General features: G+C 43.9%; 7 protein-coding genes across 7 annotated transcripts; 4 read left to right on the top strand and 3 right to left on the bottom strand.

Moving 5' to 3' along the window:
* Window positions 1-1,111: 1,111 nt before the first annotated feature.
* Window positions 1,112-2,218, top strand: BYT42DRAFT_565610 (uncharacterized protein). Its single transcript, XM_051567875.1, has 5 exons — window positions 1,112-1,235; window positions 1,301-1,355; window positions 1,427-1,600; window positions 1,661-1,759; window positions 1,845-2,218. Exons 2-5 carry the CDS (start codon window positions 1,326-1,328, stop codon window positions 1,980-1,982), a joined length of 441 nt encoding a protein of 146 aa, XP_051424466.1. The 5' UTR covers window positions 1,112-1,235; window positions 1,301-1,325; the 3' UTR covers window positions 1,983-2,218.
* Window positions 2,219-4,113: 1,895 nt separating this feature from the next.
* BYT42DRAFT_612986 (uncharacterized protein) lies at window positions 4,114-6,167 on the top strand (the record flags this gene model as incomplete). Its single annotated transcript, XM_051571688.1, has 3 exons — window positions 4,114-5,217; window positions 5,280-5,377; window positions 5,531-6,167. 3 exons carry the CDS (start codon window positions 4,114-4,116, stop codon window positions 6,165-6,167), a joined length of 1,839 nt encoding a protein of 612 aa, XP_051424465.1.
* Window positions 6,168-9,376: 3,209 nt separating this feature from the next.
* Window positions 9,377-10,251, top strand: BYT42DRAFT_530913 (uncharacterized protein; the record flags this gene model as incomplete). The annotated part of the gene is made up of 2 exons (XM_051565410.1): window positions 9,377-9,604; window positions 9,668-10,251. 2 exons carry the CDS (start codon window positions 9,377-9,379, stop codon window positions 10,172-10,174), a joined length of 735 nt encoding a protein of 244 aa, XP_051424464.1. The 3' UTR covers window positions 10,175-10,251.
* A 1,059-nt stretch (window positions 10,252-11,310) lies between these two features.
* Window positions 11,311-11,956, top strand: BYT42DRAFT_485012 (uncharacterized protein; the record flags this gene model as incomplete). Its single annotated transcript, XM_051563740.1, has 3 exons — window positions 11,311-11,414; window positions 11,512-11,571; window positions 11,749-11,956. Coding segments are annotated over 3 exons (372 nt in total), but the record flags the coding sequence as incomplete, so codon positions are not given.
* Window positions 11,957-14,302: 2,346 nt separating this feature from the next.
* Window positions 14,303-15,881, bottom strand: BYT42DRAFT_612982 (JAB1/Mov34/MPN/PAD-1 ubiquitin protease-domain-containing protein; the record flags this gene model as incomplete). Its single annotated transcript, XM_051571687.1, has 9 exons — window positions 14,303-14,396; window positions 14,462-14,607; window positions 14,673-14,784; window positions 14,862-14,947; window positions 15,006-15,071; window positions 15,155-15,283; window positions 15,372-15,554; window positions 15,631-15,682; window positions 15,745-15,881. 9 exons carry the CDS (start codon window positions 15,879-15,881, stop codon window positions 14,303-14,305), a joined length of 1,005 nt encoding a protein of 334 aa, XP_051424462.1.
* Window positions 15,882-16,262: 381 nt separating this feature from the next.
* On the bottom strand, window positions 16,263-18,090 carry BYT42DRAFT_494681 (ATP-dependent RNA helicase DED1; the record flags this gene model as incomplete). Its single annotated transcript, XM_051564313.1, has 4 exons — window positions 16,263-16,863; window positions 16,936-17,515; window positions 17,584-17,719; window positions 17,788-18,090. The coding sequence occupies 4 exons, from the start codon at window positions 18,088-18,090 to the stop codon at window positions 16,263-16,265; spliced, it is 1,620 nt and encodes a 539-aa protein (XP_051424461.1).
* Window positions 18,091-19,227: 1,137 nt separating this feature from the next.
* Window positions 19,228-19,585, bottom strand: BYT42DRAFT_494938 (uncharacterized protein; the record flags this gene model as incomplete). The annotated part of the gene is made up of 2 exons (XM_051564328.1): window positions 19,228-19,401; window positions 19,478-19,585. The coding sequence occupies 2 exons, from the start codon at window positions 19,583-19,585 to the stop codon at window positions 19,228-19,230; spliced, it is 282 nt and encodes a 93-aa protein (XP_051424460.1).
* Window positions 19,586-19,786: the final 201 nt, after the last annotated feature.

The following is a 19,786-nucleotide window of genomic DNA, read 5'->3' as shown; positions in this document are numbered from 1 at the left end:
GTCCAATTTGTCATTGACTTTGTTGGCGGCTGCTCAGTGTATGCGTGGATTTCTAATTTAACAGATCGATATCCGAGACCAACCGCTCGAATTAGAACTGCAACAGCAACCTGCATTCGAGTGGCAATTACAGACCGAACCATGATAGAAATTTTCGAGAGAAAAGATATGTGTTCTGCCTTGAGTTCCGTCATTTTATATATTATTGAAAGCATTGCACCCTTCAATGAATATGAACATGACAAAGCAGTGCATCTAAAGCTGAGCCTTTCTGAGCACCTAATAACCACTATCACACTCGCGTACCCTGAGCATTAGCCCATAGAACTGGCTAGTATGCAGGTGTTAGATCGTCTAATTTAGGATTCTTCTCTGAAACTGTGATGGGCAAAACTGGATTTACCGGAGCCAGCGAAGCCAGATAATGACCAATGCCAGAGAAAATAAACCATCTTAATCCTCACCTTTAATGGTCATTACATAACTAAAAAAACAAGCAAAAATATGAACTAGAGGTCTTGAGCAACAGTAACAGTGCTCAAGGCAAGAGCAAACGCTACTACGATTCTTTGCATGGCTGTGATGATCCTAAAAGGGGTATTTGCTCAGTTTCACTTGCTGTGGATGAAGTAGCCCTGCTCATTTACGTTTGAGAGGAGTTGTAAAGGTGTAAAGTCTCGCGCAGCCAACGACTAATTAAGATAAAAAAAAGATACATGTCTTTTTCGTATAATTGAACTACAAGTCACTCCTTTAGCTGAATTACAACAGAACGAAGAGCGGATCAAGTGACGTTTGGCTTTTTTTTTATAAGCTGAAGATTTTGAAACCACGACATTGCCCTTTTTGAAGCGATTAGATTTTTATGCACTGCAAAGAGGAAACGAACACGGCGGTAAGCAAGGAAAAGGAAAGACCATTATGCCCACTCATTGATGCCGAAAGAAACATAGATTCAAGAACAGGATTGGCTTTTGCACGAGATTATGCCGCCCATGGTGCAACAGCTCCAAACCCACTTGGAGGTAATTCTCAATGGTTCGTAAAGATCTCCCTACAGACACTGACCCGCCGTGCTGAATTGGTACCCTCTCACTGGTTGCAGAGAAGCTTGGAAGTGTTGTCGAAAACAGGTATCAACGGTAATGGCATGATTTCTTTGGACCAGAATGATAACCACCCAGGTGGGGTTTTCTCACAGGCAAATCCGATTCATTGGCTCTTTCCACTGCACAGTAAGTGAGCCAGTGGGACCCGTAGAAGAAAGAAAGCGTTTGTTAACGGTTTTCTCGGATAAAAGCAACGAAGCGATCAAAGGATTCATCATGCTCAGCGGAGATTACATCAACAAAGGCGTAAGACAAGGTAGCACGCGTTTTTGAGAAAGTTCAAGATAATTGAAGGCAGTGTTATGCATCTTATCCAGGAACTGCAAATCAAGTTACCCAATTACCATGCCGACACGCCCATCAAGGCTACCATTGCTGGCTCCACACCGTATTTTCTCGAACAAGTGCAACAGGCCAATAACTATTTGGCGTTGGCGCGAAAGCAGACCGAGGCGCTGGAAGCCCCGTTTGCCAAACAATCCATTATTGCAGTAAGATCCCCGCCCCATCCTTGCGTCCACTGTTGTGGCCCATTGACCACGTATTTTTAGCTATTGGATGATGTGTGCCAGTTTGTCGACCGTGCTCAGCATGCTTTTGATTATCCGAATGAAGCATCGTTATTTCCGTACAAAGTGTGTCAGCCAAAGGTACGACACTGTGTGACCCCCGAATTTCAAATTACGCCGTCGATTTTCCCATTGACCAGACGAACAACCCTTTTTTTTTCCCCAGTTTTTCAACCCTCCACTGAAGCAAGATCTCGTCATCGAATTCTGTTTGAACGATGTATATGTTGTTTGCAATGTGTATGCGTTGGATGTATCACGGCATCTTCATCACAAGGCCGGTCATGATCATCGTCAGATGTAAGTGAGCAATGGGGAACTTGAAGATGCCCGATTTCGAAAAAAAGTCTCACGGTAGTACCAGAACCTACAAAGATAACACCGCCTACGTGTTGGATGAAGCCGCAACACAGACCCAGTCCCCTATGTTAACGGAACTGAAATCATTATTGAAGGTGATCCGAGAATTATGCCAAACGTACCGACAAATGTTGTTGCAGATCGAAGTATAGCTTGCAAAAAAAAAATGAAAATGTCACCGCTCCAAAGCGTCCCAAAAAGGACTGTAAGAGCTCAGCACCCACCGTATTGCATTTTACACTTACATAACACGCATCTCGTTTCCATCGAGCTTATCGACCATTCATCGAGAACGAGTATGTCTACAAGACGATATGAATCCTTGGTAATGAAACAAAAACACTTTCACGTGTCATGGCGATTCACAAGGATAGATTGCAGATCACACAACTGAGCAAAAATGAAAAAAAAAATACAAATGGAAATTTTGTGTCTCATTACTCGTAATGCAGTGTAAAATTGTCAAAAGTTTTATTACAAGAGTCGTAAGAGACCCTATTTGGCGCGTCAGCATAGGCGGATAAGAAATGCTTGTTCGCTGATGCTTGCATGCGATATTAAAGAAAAAGGCACATACAACGTGGAATCTAGCTCGCGCTATTTACGAATTCAAGCCATCAGAAATCCGAGTTTTTTTCGCATGCAGTACCGTTTTTGCTTCCAACATTGTAACCGAATCTGGCTGTGGAATTGTTCTTTGCAGTTGCCACTGCATATGCAGCATGGAACGATGTGATAAATTCAAATGTTGCGATTTTGGCAAGTTCATTCAGACCCTCCACATCGCCCATCTTTTTGTCCAGCAACATGTTGTCGATTCCTCTTCAGAGAACGTGCAGTTGCTTCTGAGACATTAAAAAAAAAGACGAATAAGGAACAACCCATCGAGTTTTTATTGGGCTCAACGTCACTTGTGCCGGTTCCAATAGATTCAAGAGAACGATATTAAGCACCATGATAACCCCAGGTTTCTGGGCATTGTACGTTATCTAAAGTCGATTTCCAGGTTTTCCCGCCACTTGAGATAAGACCTACAAGACTGTGCTTGGGTAAGTTACCGTATTCGGCACGACTTTATTTTTTCTTTTGGCCGCTGCACGGTTATCAGTAAAACATAACAACAATGGTTTATTAGTGTCAATGGCAAAACCTTGTACTGCATTTGCTTGTCCTCATTGGGTGATCAGTGCTTTTTACCGCACGCAGAAAACTGGATTCTACTGTAGGAGACATGAATTTATAACCATCATCTGGATATCAATGCTCAAGTGTCCTGTCACACAGTAAAGAAGTTGGCTGCAACAAAAAGGGACGGGCATAACCCATTTCATCTACTCAATTTTGAGACACAAAAAGCTGCAACTCGTGCATAGGCCATGCTTAATAGAGGTCTGCTGCCAATGCTCTGCACTGTGGAGGGGAGGAAAAAAAAACGGACGCTAACAGACGCTATTCCATCTGATAAATTACGAATTCGGTTTTTAGCATGTGGGGGAGAAAGCAATTGTTTCCAAAGTAACTGAGCCTCAAAAATCCAACCTTTTTTTTTTTTTTTTATAAAGCGAACAAAGGATCTTTGACTAAACTAGCTCGTTAGAACCCAAGCTAATGAAAAGTCCTCTATTTTGTATGCTGCTCTATGGTCCGATCTGCAGAATAAGTGACGTTTGATAATTTTTTTCTCACAACCGAAATACCACGGAACGTCCATGTTCTGTTGACGAGTGGGTGGCAAAAAGTGATTTAGTAAGGGAGCATTTGTGTCACGGCGACCATTCTTTTTTTGTGTTGCCGGTGAACCAAAATGCAGCTTGGAAGGAGTTTGCTGAGTTTTGAAACCAAAATGGCCAGGTTATACCATCCTCAATTCTTGCGGAGACAATTACCTGATTAAGGAACATTGACCATTTTAAAAAAAAAAAACCATCAGCGCTTGGATCTTGAGATCGCGTTCTTTCTCAATTGGTATTGACACTTGTTTCTTTTCTGCGCCTTGCTTTCTTTATTTCTTTTCTTTTCTTTTTTTTTTTTTTGAATCTATTTTATTTGGGGTGCGCTTCTTGTTGTAATATATCATGGCATCAGAAGAACAATATCACGCTATCAAACCGGATCCGGCCATGATGGAAGAAGTGGAAGACTTGTTGCTATCGTATATCAACACGGATTTGATGGAAACCAGTCAGTGCTCAAGTTCCGACCAACCACCTTCACCTCCTTATTCAACATCATCATCCGTGGACGATGGCGTTCACGGCAAGCTGAGTAATGTCGGTACTGATCTGGGTCTGGGTTACGATTCATCTGGTGCATGGCCCATCACCGACATGCCTGCCCACGGTTCGCCTTACGACGGTTGTCTTCCGTCGGAATGGATGTCCCAGTTACCGTTCATGGTGCCTTGGTTACAAACGTCGGTGCACCCTTATGCCTTTATGAATGATCCTTCGCTTTTGACCCAATCGGGTCTGCCACGAGGTTTATCAGGCCGACCATCGGTGTCATCATCACGGTCCTCGTTCTCTTCCGCTTCTTCGTCCTCTTCTGACAGTGAACAGCCCAAGAAAAAGCGCGGAAGAAAGAAACGTGACTCCAACTCTCAAGGCACCACCACCCCAGGAACCCATTCAACACCCCCCATCCTGGCCCCCGCACCGATCAAGCCCACCCTGATGCCTCTTTTACCCGCCAGTCGACCAGAATCCACCACGGATTCTGTACCGGTGAAAATCGAGCCTACCACCGATCCTGTATGCCTCTCATCGACTCCGCCCGTTGGATTAACAACTGGCACGGTGACTAAAGAAACCCCTACCTATGCTTCGACCGACGCGGATGCACCGATGCCGGATCCTAAAGTGTTAGCCGCGGCGAAACGGCAAGAACGCCTCATTAAAAACCGAGCGGCGGCGTTACTATCGCGGAAACGCAAGCGGGAGCATTTGACGCAGTTGGAACAACAAACTCAAGTGTTGACGGCGGAAAACGAAAATTTGAAAGCAACCGTGGCTAGTTTGGAGGCGAAGCTCGTATCATTAGAAAAGGAAAACTGCGATCTGAAAAGCTCCTTTCCCCCTGCTGAGAATAGTATGGATTCGGAACCGTTGGCGACAGGCGCCTTGTCCAAATCTCCGCCTCACAACAACAAAAGCGCCAAAACAACCGGCATGGTGTTTATGGTATGCCCACTCTGATTTCATCTGATGATATGAACCTTAAAAAATTTATTTATGTGATATAGATCCTCCTCTTCTCTTTTGCTTTGTTCAATTTGCCTTCTCACTCATCCAAGCAACTGACCGTCGATGAAAAGCAATTGCCCTTGATCACCTCCACTAGGTAAAGTATTGGAAGAGCCATCGATCAATGTTGGATTTGTCATAGACTGATTAAATGTTCCATGTTACTTTTTTTTTTTGCCCCCCCCCTTTTATATATATCTATATATATTTGTGCCTTGCCTCCTTTGCAACTCCTTAAAAATCGTTATAGAGGCGTGACTGACGTGCGTTATCCATATCCCGGCGAACAATCACATGCATGCAACAGTGGTGCGTTGCTTGATACCCCATCAGACGCGAATCACTGTTCGTCCTCCGTCCGATCCACTATTTCAGCCTCCACCGATCTCGTCACCCTGGAACCCATTGAAACACGGACTCTACAAGCATGGATTCAGGATAAAATGGGAAATCTCAGTAATACAGATCAGCCACCATCCAGTGGAACTCTGGATGGTGAGATCAAGCGCGAGGAGACGAATAAGCGGCCTGACATGTATCTGTACAGCTCTCAATTTGCGCGGATGATGCCTAGCCGGAATGAAAGCGGGCAAGCAGTAATAGACGACGTGATGGAATCCCAGAGTTTGGAAGCGTTCAAATCGCCGTCGTCGGTGGTATTGCGGTTAATCTCACCTTTGGACACGGATGCTGGCATGACGCGACAGGAGATGGAGCAGTATTTGCGAATGGATGTGCAAGTCATGGAGTCACGTGTGATTCAAGGACCATTGATCGCCCAACACCAAGACGGCTATATACAGAGTCGATTGGGTGGTCTCAAACGCAAAAGAGAAGGACGTCGAAAAATTGCAGGAAAAGACCGTCTATCTCGAGTTGTGATATAGCTTTCTTTATATTATATTATTCCCTTTTGTTATTTCTCTGTCATTACTTTGTCTTTTCAGTGTTCATAGTTTTTTAATTTTATTTTCTTCCTTGTAAAAAAGTATATACATATACACACTTGTTGAAAATATATTTAGAACCCTTTCATCTATACTTGACTACGTCATGAAGGACTCGAACTTTCCACATTCCCTGTCTGCAGCTTTTGTCGTATGAGATACCCTACGCTGCCCGGCCTCATCTAGTCATACACAGAAAATACTAGTTTCAAGAGAAACGTTCTTCTATAAGAATCATACAGAAAAATATCCCTTCGATGAGACTTTTTTCTTTTCGGTATCCATATCTTTCGATTGACACAGCGCCCGACCTGATGAATGGGAACCTCATATCAGATTTTATTCGCTGCGTCGCAGCCACCCGGTTACTGGATTTTAATTATAGAGTCCGGCCGTCCTTCTTTGAAGAACAAAAGTAAAATGACGCCATGGATCTCTCAAAGGATAGGCTCGCGTTTTCATTACGGTGAATCTGCACAATGATTTCATCATTCACAAAGCGCGTTTTCAGCGGACAGTGGATGATTACGTCCGCCAACAATTTTCATGCAAATCCTTATGAGAAGAGCCGATGATAAAGTGGGGCCAAGCAGGCACAACAGTACCAAGTAAACTCTTCTTCATGCTTTCGTCGACGAAACGCTTCATCCCACGCATCGTTGCCATTTTCGTCTGCACGCGTTTTCCATAACAAGTGGACGCCTTCTTCATCCCCATTTGGAGCGAGGCTTTCTTCGTGCTCGTCCACTGAAAAAGGAAAAAGAAAGGGCAGAGCCTCAATCAGTGTCTTGGTTCCTTGTAAAGAAGAGTTCCAAGTTTTTACCGTTCATATAGTTCGCACGCGAACGCTGCTTCATCCTTTTTAGTTTGGCTTCTAATCATTCGAATTGTATCAAAGACGGATTAAAACCACCAACTTAATAAATTATCCAACTTTCTGGTCCAATACCTAGAGCCTGAACGGTTTTCTGCGATTCGGCTTGCTCTTGGTCGGTTTGGACCACTGTCCAACGTGGTGATGATTGAACGTGGATATCACACGATGACGACGGTTCGAAATTCGCGTCACCAGGTATTGACCCATTGAACTTTTTCGCAATGACAGGGTAAATACATGTAATCTCATTGTACCATCACAGAATGTGGCCGTTAGGTACTCACTTTGGAGGCCTCCTGAAGGAATGGGTCTGTGTTTTCGTCGGCGAATGCCGATGATGAGCTCATGATGACAAGATGACCCCGTTTCGTCTAGGCTATTGTAGTTTGCGTTTTTAAAAAAAAAGAGACTCGGATGAATAAATAGATAAAAAAGAAAAAAAAAAGATAAAATTTCTTGTGTATTCTTTATTCTTCACACTGCTACAACACTCTTCATCATAGTAAACCGAATTGTTATAATGCCTAGCCAACCTTCTTCTCAGCAAGCCGATTCGAACCAGCAGCAGCCGGCTCCTCAAACTTACAAGGCTTACCAAGACACGGCGCAAAAACGAGTCGAAGTCAAGCCGCAACCCGGAGACGAAGCCCCCGGGCATCGTACCCAAACTGGTGGTGACGCCGAAACGGCGGTCCAAGGCAAATCCAATTGCCATATCATGTAGTTCTCTTTGGTCTAGTTTAATGATTTCTCTTTTTCCTTCTCCGCTTTGGACAACAAGAAGGGTATCTTTTGGGTCCCAGTGAACCGTAAGAGGTTATTGGTGCGATAAGAGTTTCGGATCCACGATTGGATGAGGCCCCCCATTATATATTTCTTTGTATTCAAAATTCTGAATAATATAGTTTCTGACCACTTTCCCTTTTTTGATCACGTGGTACAATTGCGTGATGATGGTCGGAAAAAAAAAAGCCCAAGATAAAGAGGTGAACCACTTTTTTAAAGTTAAAGATTCAGTAGCACCATGGTTTCTGTTCCCATAAGAACTACCATTGTCCAAGTAGCCCATGTTGTGAAGGGTGTCATTTTCTTCTTTTTTTTTTCCTTCCAAATATGTGGTGTGGTAATAGCTACGGAGCGGACGACCAAAAAATGAGCACTAATTGAGGCGGCAACTGAAAATGAGTCAGCCTGTTATATCCAGTTTCCTGGGGTGACTCACCCATTCAAAACCAACGTCCCAAAAAAAAAGCCATAAACAAAAGAATTCTGTAGTTCGAAATTCTTTTTCTTCTTCTTTTCTCCTTGCTCTTTTCAACTCTTTGTTGTTCTCCTTTTCCTTTGTGAATACTTCTTGTGCTTTAACCTTCAACTGCTAGTGAGCTTTATCTTGTGGTTCACTACTTTGATTCTTACTTGTGCTTCTCTTATTTTATTATTATTTTTTTAAACCCTTGCTATCCCACTTCCCCCTTTTTTTTTTAACTGCTTACCGTGTGCATCACTTCGTCAAGATGCACGCCGCTTTCTAATCGTTTATTATTTTAAGCCCTTTTAATTAATTTAAAAAAAAAGTCCCCAAAAGTTTTTAGTCTTTCTATCTGAAAGAAGAAAAAAAAAAGAAAGTAAAAATGGCCTACTATTACATGTTCAACGGAAAACACGTAGGAAACGACGTCGATTGATACAGAAAACCGCCAAGCAACCGAATATTACAAGAAAACTGAATCTCCCCAACAACAAGCACTGTCAAGATATTACCATCCCAACAGAGAGTCAAGAGAACGCTTTGAATCCCATCATGAATACAACATCGTCTATTGATCCTTTTGCCTTCCTCAGTGAAGGTCTGCTCCCTGAGCACCCCTATTCTCAGCCATGCCAACCCACTCCACCCCAGCAACCTGCCGCCGCTTTCCTGTTTGAAAATGACTCTTCTTCATTGGATCAACTGTTAGCCGCCGCCTCGCCTGGTTACTACTATTCACCTTCTTCGTCTCCTTCTTCCGAGTCGAGCGCTTCTATGGATATCCCTCCTTCGTCCTTGTTACAAGACTCTTACCTGGAAGATATCATGGGCCCTTGCTCAGGCGACTCCATGCTGGATCAGTTTGTGAAACTGGAAGATCTCCAGCCTCTTGGTGTTTCTCAAAAAGAAGAAGCAAAGACCCCCATCATTCATCACTATGAACCTCAGACGTCGCCTTCCCCTCCTTCGTCTCCCAAGGAAGCCGCCAAATCCAAGCCCAACTGTCTCCCTGGCCAGGCTACCATGCCTATACGTATCACTACCCACAAGTCGTCGCGGCCTCCCAAGCATTTGGAATGCTACAACTGCAAGGTAACCAAGACCCCTCTTTGGCGTCGTACTCCGGATCGTGTCCACACTCTTTGCAACGCTTGCGGTTTGTATTACAAGCAATACAACCAGCATCGTCCTTTGCATGTCCGTCACAAGAACCATTTGGCTCGTCATCCTTACGCGAGTGAACGTATCCTGGTCCCTTCGACCATGGTTGCGGACGACGATGTGTTCCATCCTACCGCTGGTGACCTTGTCAAGTGTGTGAATTGCGAACAGACCCAGACTCCGTTGTGGCGCAAGAATGACCGTGGTGAACCTGTTTGCAACGCTTGCGGTTTGTATGCCAAATTGCATCAGCGCGATCGACCCGTGGAAATGCGCAAGACGACGATCCAACGCCGTCGAAGAGATTACTGGCTTGACGGTGATGATTCGGAAATGATCGTAGGCTCGCCTTCGGCTCCAGCCATGATTTCGACTTTTGCTGTCCAACCTTCCGGTTATTCGTCGGTGATTTCGCCGCCTTTGTCGGCCTCCTCGACCATGCCTTCGTCTCCTGTGCAAGAAGCAGAAAGCGATCCTTCAGCCTCGTCGTCGTCATCACCGTCCTCCCCGGCTTTGGAGGACACCAAGTTCGCTTCCCTTTTGATGCAAATGAACAAGGATCAAATGCGAGGTTTCCTCAATATGTTGGAGCGTCGATGTGACTTTCTCCGCACAGTTCTAGATTTTGTTCCCGAAAATTCATCTTTCTCTCAATTGTAATGATTTTTTTTTAGTCCCCTTTTTTTTATATTCATTTTTTATCAGTTCCAAGAAAATAAAGAAAAATTTTAGAAAGGAAAAGAACAAATCAAAAGACTATGGCCATTGATGAGCAGATGATAGTATTCAAAAGTTTTTTCTCCACCATTGTGCTGCATTGGTGTTTTATCTACCTTTTCTTTTTTTAGACTGACAAATTTGGCGTGGAGTGTGTGAAAAATAAAAAAAATAAAAAAGACAAAGGAAATGAGAAGAACAAAAAATATTAAAATAGGTCAGATGATAATCAAGAGAGAAAAGGAAAGCCAAAGAAAACCAAACGAAGGGAAAAGAAGGACGCTAAATTAAGGCTGTTTTTATGCCATGCAATGGAGGATTCAAAGAATGACACAGAAGAACGTATTTTTTAAAGACGCATGGTAAGTTCGGTCAAGAAGGTGAGAGAAAAAAAACACACACACCAACACACAACAAAAAAATGCCTTTTTTTTTCTTTTCGCGTGATGAATGCACCTATCAGAATTGCATTTGTTGTCGCAACCGGTGCAAAAAGGGAAATTGAGGCGGCTTGTAAAAAAAAAAGCCCAGTGGATGAAAATGGGCTTTATCGGATTCGCCACTTTCCCCCCATGAGCCAGTCAAATGTCGACTTGACCTTTAAAAGGAAGCTCACAGAAACCGAATGGAGTCTGGGTCCGACCGCAAAATCACAAACACTCACGGGAGAAGAATTTGGTCCCTGGCACGCTCACCAATCACATTGTCGACCCCACTCATTGGGTCCACATTGCATGGAACTCGCAAGAACTTCCCAAAGCGGTCAAAGGAAAAAGAAAAAAATTGTTTTTATAGCGCCGCTTTTCTTTCCTTCTCCTTTTATTTAAAAAACAAAACGGATTTCGAAAAAACCACACACAAGAAAAAAAAATATTGTCGTCCAAAAAAAGAAGGACCCACGACTCTATCAATTCTTTTTTTCCCTTCCTCTTTCTCACTTTGCTTCTTCTTCTTCTTCTGTCTCTTATTGCTTCTTGTTGTTTCCTCTTTTTCCCAACCACTCATACATCTCAACTTTTTTCTTCTCTTTTTTTTTTCGTCTCTTCATACTTTCGATGGATAACACTGTTTGGGATTACGATCAAATCCTGGAAAACTATGATCAAAGTCTTGAAGATTTAGAACGACAAAGAGAACACCTTAAAACTGTCATGGAAAAAATGGGTCAAGAATGGGAAGAAAGGTAATGATTCCTCTCTTCACTGATTTCATCCCCTCTTTTTTTTTCTCCATTTGTTTCTAATTTTTTAATCTCTTGGTTTTTTATTTTTATCCTCCAGTGGTGCAGGTATTGGCTGGCTTGGGTCTTTGGACATACCGACGGCGGCCCCGATCGAGACGTGTTCGACCTCAATGGATGAAACGAACAATTCGACGCCGATATCGACATTGGAATCTTCGTCCTCATCTTCCGCCACCGTCGCCCCCATAACGAGTGCCATTACGACCGATACCATCGCGACAGTTGTCGACGAACTTTCACCCATTTCCCCTACCACGAATCCAAAGACACTGAGTGCGTTGACCGAACAACCGCTGCTAAGTAATATTTTGCGTCCATCCACCGGTCCTTCGCCAGATTATCTTCAGTCTCTTTTGAACGTCAACGAAGCTCTGCTGGCTCAGAGTCTGGCCAACAGCTCCTCGGCCTGTTCAACCACCGTGATCGGTGAAAGTCCCGATATGGAGAGTCATCATGATACCCCAACGCCGACCTTATCGCCCATTGAAGATCATCACAATACACTGGGTGTATTGCCTACCATCCAATCGCTTCGTTCGTCCGATTTGGACCTCACCATGGCCTCGCCTCCCATCACACCGGATGAATCAGCCAGAGAAGCCCCGTTCCTGGGCAACAGTGACCCTGACTCCGAAGTCATCGACACTTCTCCCCATCCCCTAAAGCCGTATGTTCGCCATCCTCATCCTTCGCATCACCAGGATCTAGCCCCACCGTCCGTTGCTCCAACTTCATTAAATTTGCGCAGATAAAAAAAAAAAGAACGACGCCGTCTCTTGTCGCTCTTCGACCTCGCGGATAGTTGGAGAACCCAAAAAAAAAAAAAAAAAAAAAACGCACAGACTAGGGGTGAACTCATGGATTCGGACCAAACCGAATGGCGAAAAAAGAAAACCTTACGCAAAAACGTCAAGAAAAACCCACCAAGGATCTCAAAAAAAAACTCTCATGGATTTCCCTTTCTACGATACCATACATCAAGCATACTTCATGGACTTTCTTTTTTTTTCTCTCTTTCTGCCGACATTCGTTCTTATCTTTCGTACATTCATTTTTCTTTCCCCCCTTTTTTTGCTAATTTTGCGCGCCTTAATTCCACAGTGAAACTAATTCTCGCCTTTTTTGCTTCCCTCTTTATTTCTTTTGTTGGTGTTAACCTCTTTTTTTTTTCTTCTTTCTTTCTTTGTTCATTCATGCATCTCATTCTTCTATAATCATCTATACTATCATGTTTTCTCCATTCTTCATATTGCAACAAGAAAAAAAATTGTCATCCAATATTTTTTCACATGGTTCTTTTTTCTTTTGTGTATATGTCTGTTGTGCCTGTGGTCTTTCTTATTTTAATTTTTATTTTTTTTCAATATGAACATCTGTCCACCGCCCGTTTGTGAGACTTTGAATGATTGGCTGAGAAAATTTTTAATTCGTTATGTTCCACCTTAATCAATCGATAAGCGACCATTTGAGCGGAGCATTGAATCAGTCACGGGTTCAAGTCACCAAGAGCCACTGACCGCACCGATCTCGGTTGCAATCAATCGCTCGTTCCTGAAATTTTTATGGGGGAGTTGGGGGAAGAAAGCGAACCGGTCACTTTTGCCAGGACTTTTTCTTTTTTGCATGTGCTTATCGTGTAACTCATACAATGAAATATCTTTGTACAGATATGAGAGCTGGTGCCAAGAAAAAGAAGAGTACGTGGATGGATGCTGTAGTTTGGAGATCACAAAGATCAATGGGTCCAAACTTAAACAGTAGAAACTGTAATGTGATAGCTGCATAGATTTCTCCAAGGCCATCGAGGATCGACATGGCTCAAGAGACTAGACCATTTCAAGAAACCAATCGAGCCGTTCATTGGATCGTTTGCATTAATCAATGATTTGCTGGTGACCCAGTCCAACTTTAAAAAGCAAGGCCTCAATTTTTTTGAGTTGCAAAAACACGCTAACTTACCCGACTGCCAAGCAATGCCTTTATTTTCTCTTTAACCTTTCGGTGATCACTTTGTATATAATGACGCGTCTTTCATCACCATTCATGGCCATTCATGTGGACATCAAGAATAAAGTATACCGCAAATGAGTCATTGTAACCGTATACCTCTCAATACCTTTTTGATCGGCCGAGCGGCTCGTATGAAGCCGCTCGGCCGTTTTTCCCCAGTCACAGACCCCGCTGATAAATCACCGACCACCCGAAATCCCCGGTTCGCGATGGACCCGCCATCGAGCCTATCATGTCCGCTCGCATTGCCCGCCGCCTGATAAAGGGACTTATCGTAAGATATTTATTGTTCGGACCCTCGTGTGTGAGCTGACCTTCATCCGATTTGGTTATACCGAAAAGAGAAATGCGCGGTCCGAACAGACACTGTTATGTCCTCATTTTCATTGGACAATCATCCACCCGCTTAAACTTGGATCACGCGATTCATCGAGCGATCATGCCATTCCAAGAAGAATAAAAAAGCATATTTTTCAAATGCAGAAATCGTATTTCATATCACTGTGCATATGATGGGTCAAAGGGTCAAAACGATACTAAAAAAAACTCTCGTATTTTTCGGTTTTAAATCACTGGACGACCACTGTCTTTTTTTTTTTTTCCACAAAACAACAGCTTTCACCGATATGCTATTTCGTCGCGTTTGAACTAGGCAAGATGGACTTTATGTTGAAGCTTCTAGTGTTATTACACGCAGCAGCAAAAGGTATAAAGACAGAAATGACTCTTTTTTTTAATGCAGCGGTGATGATGACCAGGTGACAAATAGAGTAAACAAAAGATATGTGAAACTGTATATTAAGGTTGTGTGAGCAGGCTCAAGAGTTTTCCATCTGCCTCGATTGATTAAAGACGAGATCTTTGATCACCTGAGACAACAATCCATGCATTGCTTCACATGTTATCTTTGAGCTGAAATCAGAAAATTAGCCATCTATCCTTGTTGATTAACAAAGACAACCATTGAATTGACGTACCTGTCTTTTGTTACACGGTTCAACTGGCTTTCGTCATTCTTTTTCCGGTCGCCGTAGTAACCTCCCATCCTCCCTACCATGCTCTCATTGGTTTGTTCCACTTTTTGCGCCAAATCGCATACTTGACGCACAGAATATTCTCGATTCTACTCGAAAAGAAAACTATTCATTACAAAACCATCATTGTATAGAATCCAATGCCTCGACTTACCGTTAGCAGCGACGACTGAGACAGTGTATTTACCCAATATTTGTTCCATAGCACGTTCAGTAATTCGTGATCCAAGGTGGATTTAAAGTGAGAGATTTCCAGTGGATAATATCTGTCCGAATTTTTCAATGCCGCATAATCAGCAGGTTGGTTCAACAAGGTAGGTGTCCTGCAACCCGAGTTACTTACGATTTCGCATGCACACCAAAGTCTTCAATCTTGTTGAGTGGGATGGTTTGGTACTCGGAGGGACCCTCTTCTGGCGCTTTGTATCCCTGCAAAACCCATCATCAGCCAAATTGAGTCTCTCGACCCCCATCATCCCACTTTTACCTTGGGGTATGTTCGAAAAGCGCCAATATCGACCTTGCCAGCAGACATGGTTCTGTTGGGATCGATCTATTCACACACACACATCCTCGTCAGTAGGCGTCGTACCTTTTTTTCCTGCAAAAGCATGATGATTGTCGAATATCACTTACCACTACTGCCACAAATGGCTCTTGATACTGCTGATTCAGCATCTGTGTACTGACATCAATTCCCGATAACCAGCAACCGTATCCGGGATGTGAGTGGTACCATCCAATAATGTTTTCCATACGTCCCACCTACCAAAAAATATCATGGTGTAAATATTTCTTCCAGTGACCAACGTTCTAATTCATCAGAGGGCCGAAAAATAATCATGGCGTTTACCTTTCGCGCTTCTTCTATATATTGGACCATATATTCATAGGCTTCGTTTTGCGCATTGACACGTGTCTCGGTGCCTTCCACGGGTAACGCAAAGGCATCCATCACGATCATGGTGTTCCCAGATACTTTGCCTTGCATCAACCCCATCACTTCAATAGCTCCACCCGAACGCGCGTGCATGACCTAATTTGATACATTGGTTAGTCTCATGGGCACATCACTGGAAATGCTGCCATTTCTTCTTTTTCCTCTCCATTACCATTTTAATGAGTGCAATGGCGGATATCTTTATATGCTTGTAATGATGTGGACTAGGTAATGATCTGGTTTAGCGTTGCCACGCCATTCGGATTACTGAATAGCGCGATCTTACTCTTTCTTCCACGGCATTTGGTTGACGGCATCTCTGCTTGCTTCTGCATCATAATAATAGATCTGGTCTTGTGTTGGATCGACACTTTTTACATTATTCTCCAGTTCCCACGTTTTACGAGCAATCTCTGAATCCATGGTTCTCTTTCATGTATCCTGCGAGTGAGTCTCAAAGGAAAAGGAAAAGAATCAACCAAATCCACTCCGAATAGGTTCGCGCGCATCATGCAACCGACAGTCACACCATGCATCCTAATCCAAATGTCACCCAGCTGATGTCCAGTGCCTGCCAAAAACTGCAAACTTTTGTTGAAGCATCATGCTAATTTGTGCGGCATAAACAGGGCACCATCATCATATGAACCTTTTTCATAGTCTTAAAACGTTTTTTCATCCTTCAGTAGGGAGAGAATCAGTGCACCGTTTTTATATTTTGTCCTAGCAAAGTCAAAGAAAGATGACGAAGCCAGAAAAGAAACAGTGATGATTCAAACAAGAGGATACAGATGAAGAAAATTATCACCATCGAATGCGGGGTCCAATATCATCGTCATCTCTTGGTCTTCTCGAACGCGGTTTCCAAGCGCCTCGTTGTTGACCACCAAAGGACCGGTTCTGCGCCGGATCCATGAAAGTTTCATTGGCCGCCTCGTCCGCCATGACCTTGAGCCAATCGGGGACCTCCTGTTTGGCTTCGGTCAAAAGTTCGACCATCGGCCCCGCAATATTTCGGTTGCTGCTGTTGAAGAATGCCGTAGCTAGACCCGTGTTGCCTGCACGGCCCGTTCGACCGATTCGATGAACGTAATCGTCAATATCGCTAGGCAAATCAAACGAGATCACGTGTGTCACATTGGGAATATCCAATCCACGCGAAGCCACTGCCGTGGCCACCAGGATCGGCGTCTGGCCGCTTTTGAAAGCCTGCAATGCCGCTTCACGTTCATGCTGCAGCCGATCGCCGTGAATCGCCGCCGCCGAAAGCCCCTCGGAAATCAAAAACTCGCACACTGCATCAGCTCCTCGCTTTGTTTGAACAAAAATCAATGTCAATCCAGCCTCAGCCGTCTGCTGGAAAAGTTCCACCAGCGCCGACCGCTTATCGTTTTCCTCTATATATCTAATGAAAATCAAAATTATGGCCCGTCAATATACACTTATCAGCCACATCCTTGTGACAGACTCAGCTTACTTTATGTTCTGTGTGATATTTTCACTCGTGGCACCTACGCGACCAACGGAGAGGAAAATATAGTTTTTCAAGAAATCTTGGGCCATTTCTTGAATGACACGAGGAAACGTTGCCGAGAATAAGAGGGTTTGACGGTTTTCCACCGAGGGCATGTCTTCAAATAGGACAATTTGTCGAATTTGCGGTTCAAAACCCATATCCAACATGCGATCCGCTTCATCCAGCACAAGATAGCGAATATTGGCCAATGAGATACGCTTTCGGTCCAGTAAATCCACCAGACGGCCCGGGGTGGCTACCAGCAAATGACAGCCACGACTCAGCTGACGAATTTGCTGACTGATGTCTGCACCACCATAAACTACACATGGCCGAACGTACGATCGATAGGTGAATTTTTTGGCCTCTTCATAGATCTGTAACGTCAATTCACGTGTCGGCGCTAAAATGAGGACTTCGGGATACGCCATATTTTGATACGCTCTTGATCCCTTGCCGGATGGCTTAGGAAGCGCCGCAGGACCATGTTCAAACAAAAGTGAAAGAATAGGAAACAGAAAACCGGCCGTCTTGCCCGAGCCTGTTAAGATAAAAAATGACGTGAGCCATGATCCGGAAAATGCCAAAAATAAAATGGGCTACACATACCTGTTTGCGCACATGCCATCAAGTCACGTCCCGATTTCACGATGGGAATACCGTATTTCTGAACAGGCGTAGGCGTGGAATACCTTGCCAATTCAATGTTGCTCAACAGATGGACATCCACTGATCGTTCTGTAAACTGCCAAATCGAAAAATAAAAATAAACAACAACCCCCGACGAGCGTCAAGTAGATGCCATGGTCTTACTTCTTCTAAAGGTGGAGGAACGTCCTTTCCAGTGACTTCAACGGGAATATTGTCGTATCGATCGAAATTGATGCCGGTATGCATGGATTCTTTGCCGGTTTTGAACAGTTTTTCTTCCAATTCAGGATTGCGAGGCGCCAATTGATGAACGCCATTTTCCCAGGTTCCTCGACCCACTTCCGTTCGCTTCTTTTGTGGGTTCTCCAGTTCCTGCGCCCATCGCGCCGATTGGGAAAGCCAATCATTGCCGCCCTTATTACCACTGTCCCAACTAATACATAGTATACCTCGAGGGTCAGTCATACACTGATCAACGTTCTCTCTCTATCTCTCCTCTGCCACTCCTACCTATCGCTCGATGCTGCTTGGGTTGGGTTCGATGCTGTCTCGCTCACGTTCCAAGGGGCGTTCGTAGACCAAGACGACGGTTTGGAACTCTCAGGGACCGTGCCCCAAGATACCTCTGTCTGAGTGACTTCCTGTGCCTGACCTTCTGAGGTTGACCAGCCATTGGATCGTGGAGGTCGGACACTTTGTTGATTATTCGTATGGGATGATCCTCGACCTCTCCACGGCCGACCACGCATGGGAGGCTGTCTCGGCGTACTGTTCCAGCCACCTCCTCGAGCTTGATTCCAACCGTCATTATCGGTATGACGTTGTCTAGACTGCTGTCCCCAAGCGTTTGGTAATCCCGACTGACCTCGACCTCCACGATGTGCTTGGCTCACAGTGCTCCAGCTGTCATTTCTTGACGGACGGGACTGTTCCGCTAAGCTCATTATAAATATTGCTCCCTTTTTCTCTTGATAGTTCAAAGTAGCTTACCATTGGATGGAATACCCCAGCCTGAACCATTGTTACTGTCCATGATGTCAATGATAACGATAAGCAGATAGACTGTCTGTTGAACCTAAAAAAGAGAGGCCATTGATGTAATTTTTTTTTTCTTTGATTCGTCGGTTAATCAAAAATTCCCTCAACAATGTGAGGATGCTTGGAAAGTCAAACTTGAACTTTTTATGAATGTCCATTTTTCAATAGAACAAGGTTCGACCCACGTACATTCTTTAAATATTCAAGTTCTATGCAACCCTCCTTTGATCTAGTTCAGTGCAGTCGTATCTTGTCTTTTACTGTTACGCTAGCCACCCAGTCAATCAAGCCAACCGTCACCAATATGCTATTTGAAGCCACCTTCCCATTGCTTTAAAAAAAAAAAAAGGTCAACACTGCACTGCTAAATTGGCGTTTTTTGTATGAGAATCATTTTAATCAGTCAATTGAGCGAAGCGCCAATTCATAAGTAACGAGAATTTTTGTTGCGTTTTATATCAATGAAGGGTTTGGCTTTTTTTTTTTTTATTTACAAGAAAAACGGGGATAAGAAACCTTAGCGGCTATTCACAGAAAAGGAGAAGGAAGGTCCGGCCTTCTCTTTTAGTTATAAGTATCAATACGGGTAAGCATCACATGAAGAGTTTGATGAATTCTCTCTAATTCGTCAGCCACCTGGGCTTGACCTTCGGTTTCGTAGACATCGGCTTGCATGCTCTTGTCCACGTCATCATATACCCCATTCTTGTACTTGGCATCAATATCAGCAAGCTTCTCCTGTAAAAAATTGAAGGGAATTGTGTAAGTACATATCAAGTCAGCAGCAAAATGTTCATATCATCGATATATTTACCTGGAGCATGCGGACATCATCGGCTGTGTACTTCTTGTGAGAGAGACGCTGGGATTCCTTGGCAACTTCCATCAAGTGGTGGTGGACGTTTTCGAGATTCTTGGCCATCATTTTGGTAAAAAGGTTTTTGTGTGTGTGTTGGATTGAAACGGTAGAGAGGAGTAGAGATATGGTCTTCCCCAAAGCTTAATTTCGTGCCGGATTTTATATTCACGACGTCGGCCACAAGAATCTCGCCACTTTCCCCCGGTCGGCGCTTCAATTTCCCATTATGCGTGCACCAGTAACTGTCAACGGGCTTGGAAATTT

Source organism: Radiomyces spectabilis (assembly GCF_025331425.1).
Source record: "Radiomyces spectabilis strain NRRL 2753 chromosome Unknown BYT42scaffold_5, whole genome shotgun sequence".
Taxonomy (NCBI): Eukaryota; Fungi; Mucoromycota; class Mucoromycetes; order Mucorales; family Radiomycetaceae; genus Radiomyces; species Radiomyces spectabilis.
Note: the sequence above shows the minus strand (reverse complement) of the source record. Positions and strands in the feature narration are given on the sequence as shown.

What these genes read in the sequence shown, in the direction of transcription:
- BYT42DRAFT_565610 (XM_051567875.1), top strand. Translation starts at nt 1,326, where the DNA reads ATGCTCAGCGGAGATTACATCAACAAAGGC. An exon ending in GAGATTACATCAACAAAGGC is followed by an intron (nt 1,356 to 1,426) that starts GTAAGACAAGGT and finishes CATCTTATCCAG; the next exon opens with GAACTGCAAATCAAGTTACC. An exon ending in CCAAACAATCCATTATTGCA is followed by an intron (nt 1,601 to 1,660) that starts GTAAGATCCCCG and finishes ACGTATTTTTAG; the next exon opens with CTATTGGATGATGTGTGCCA.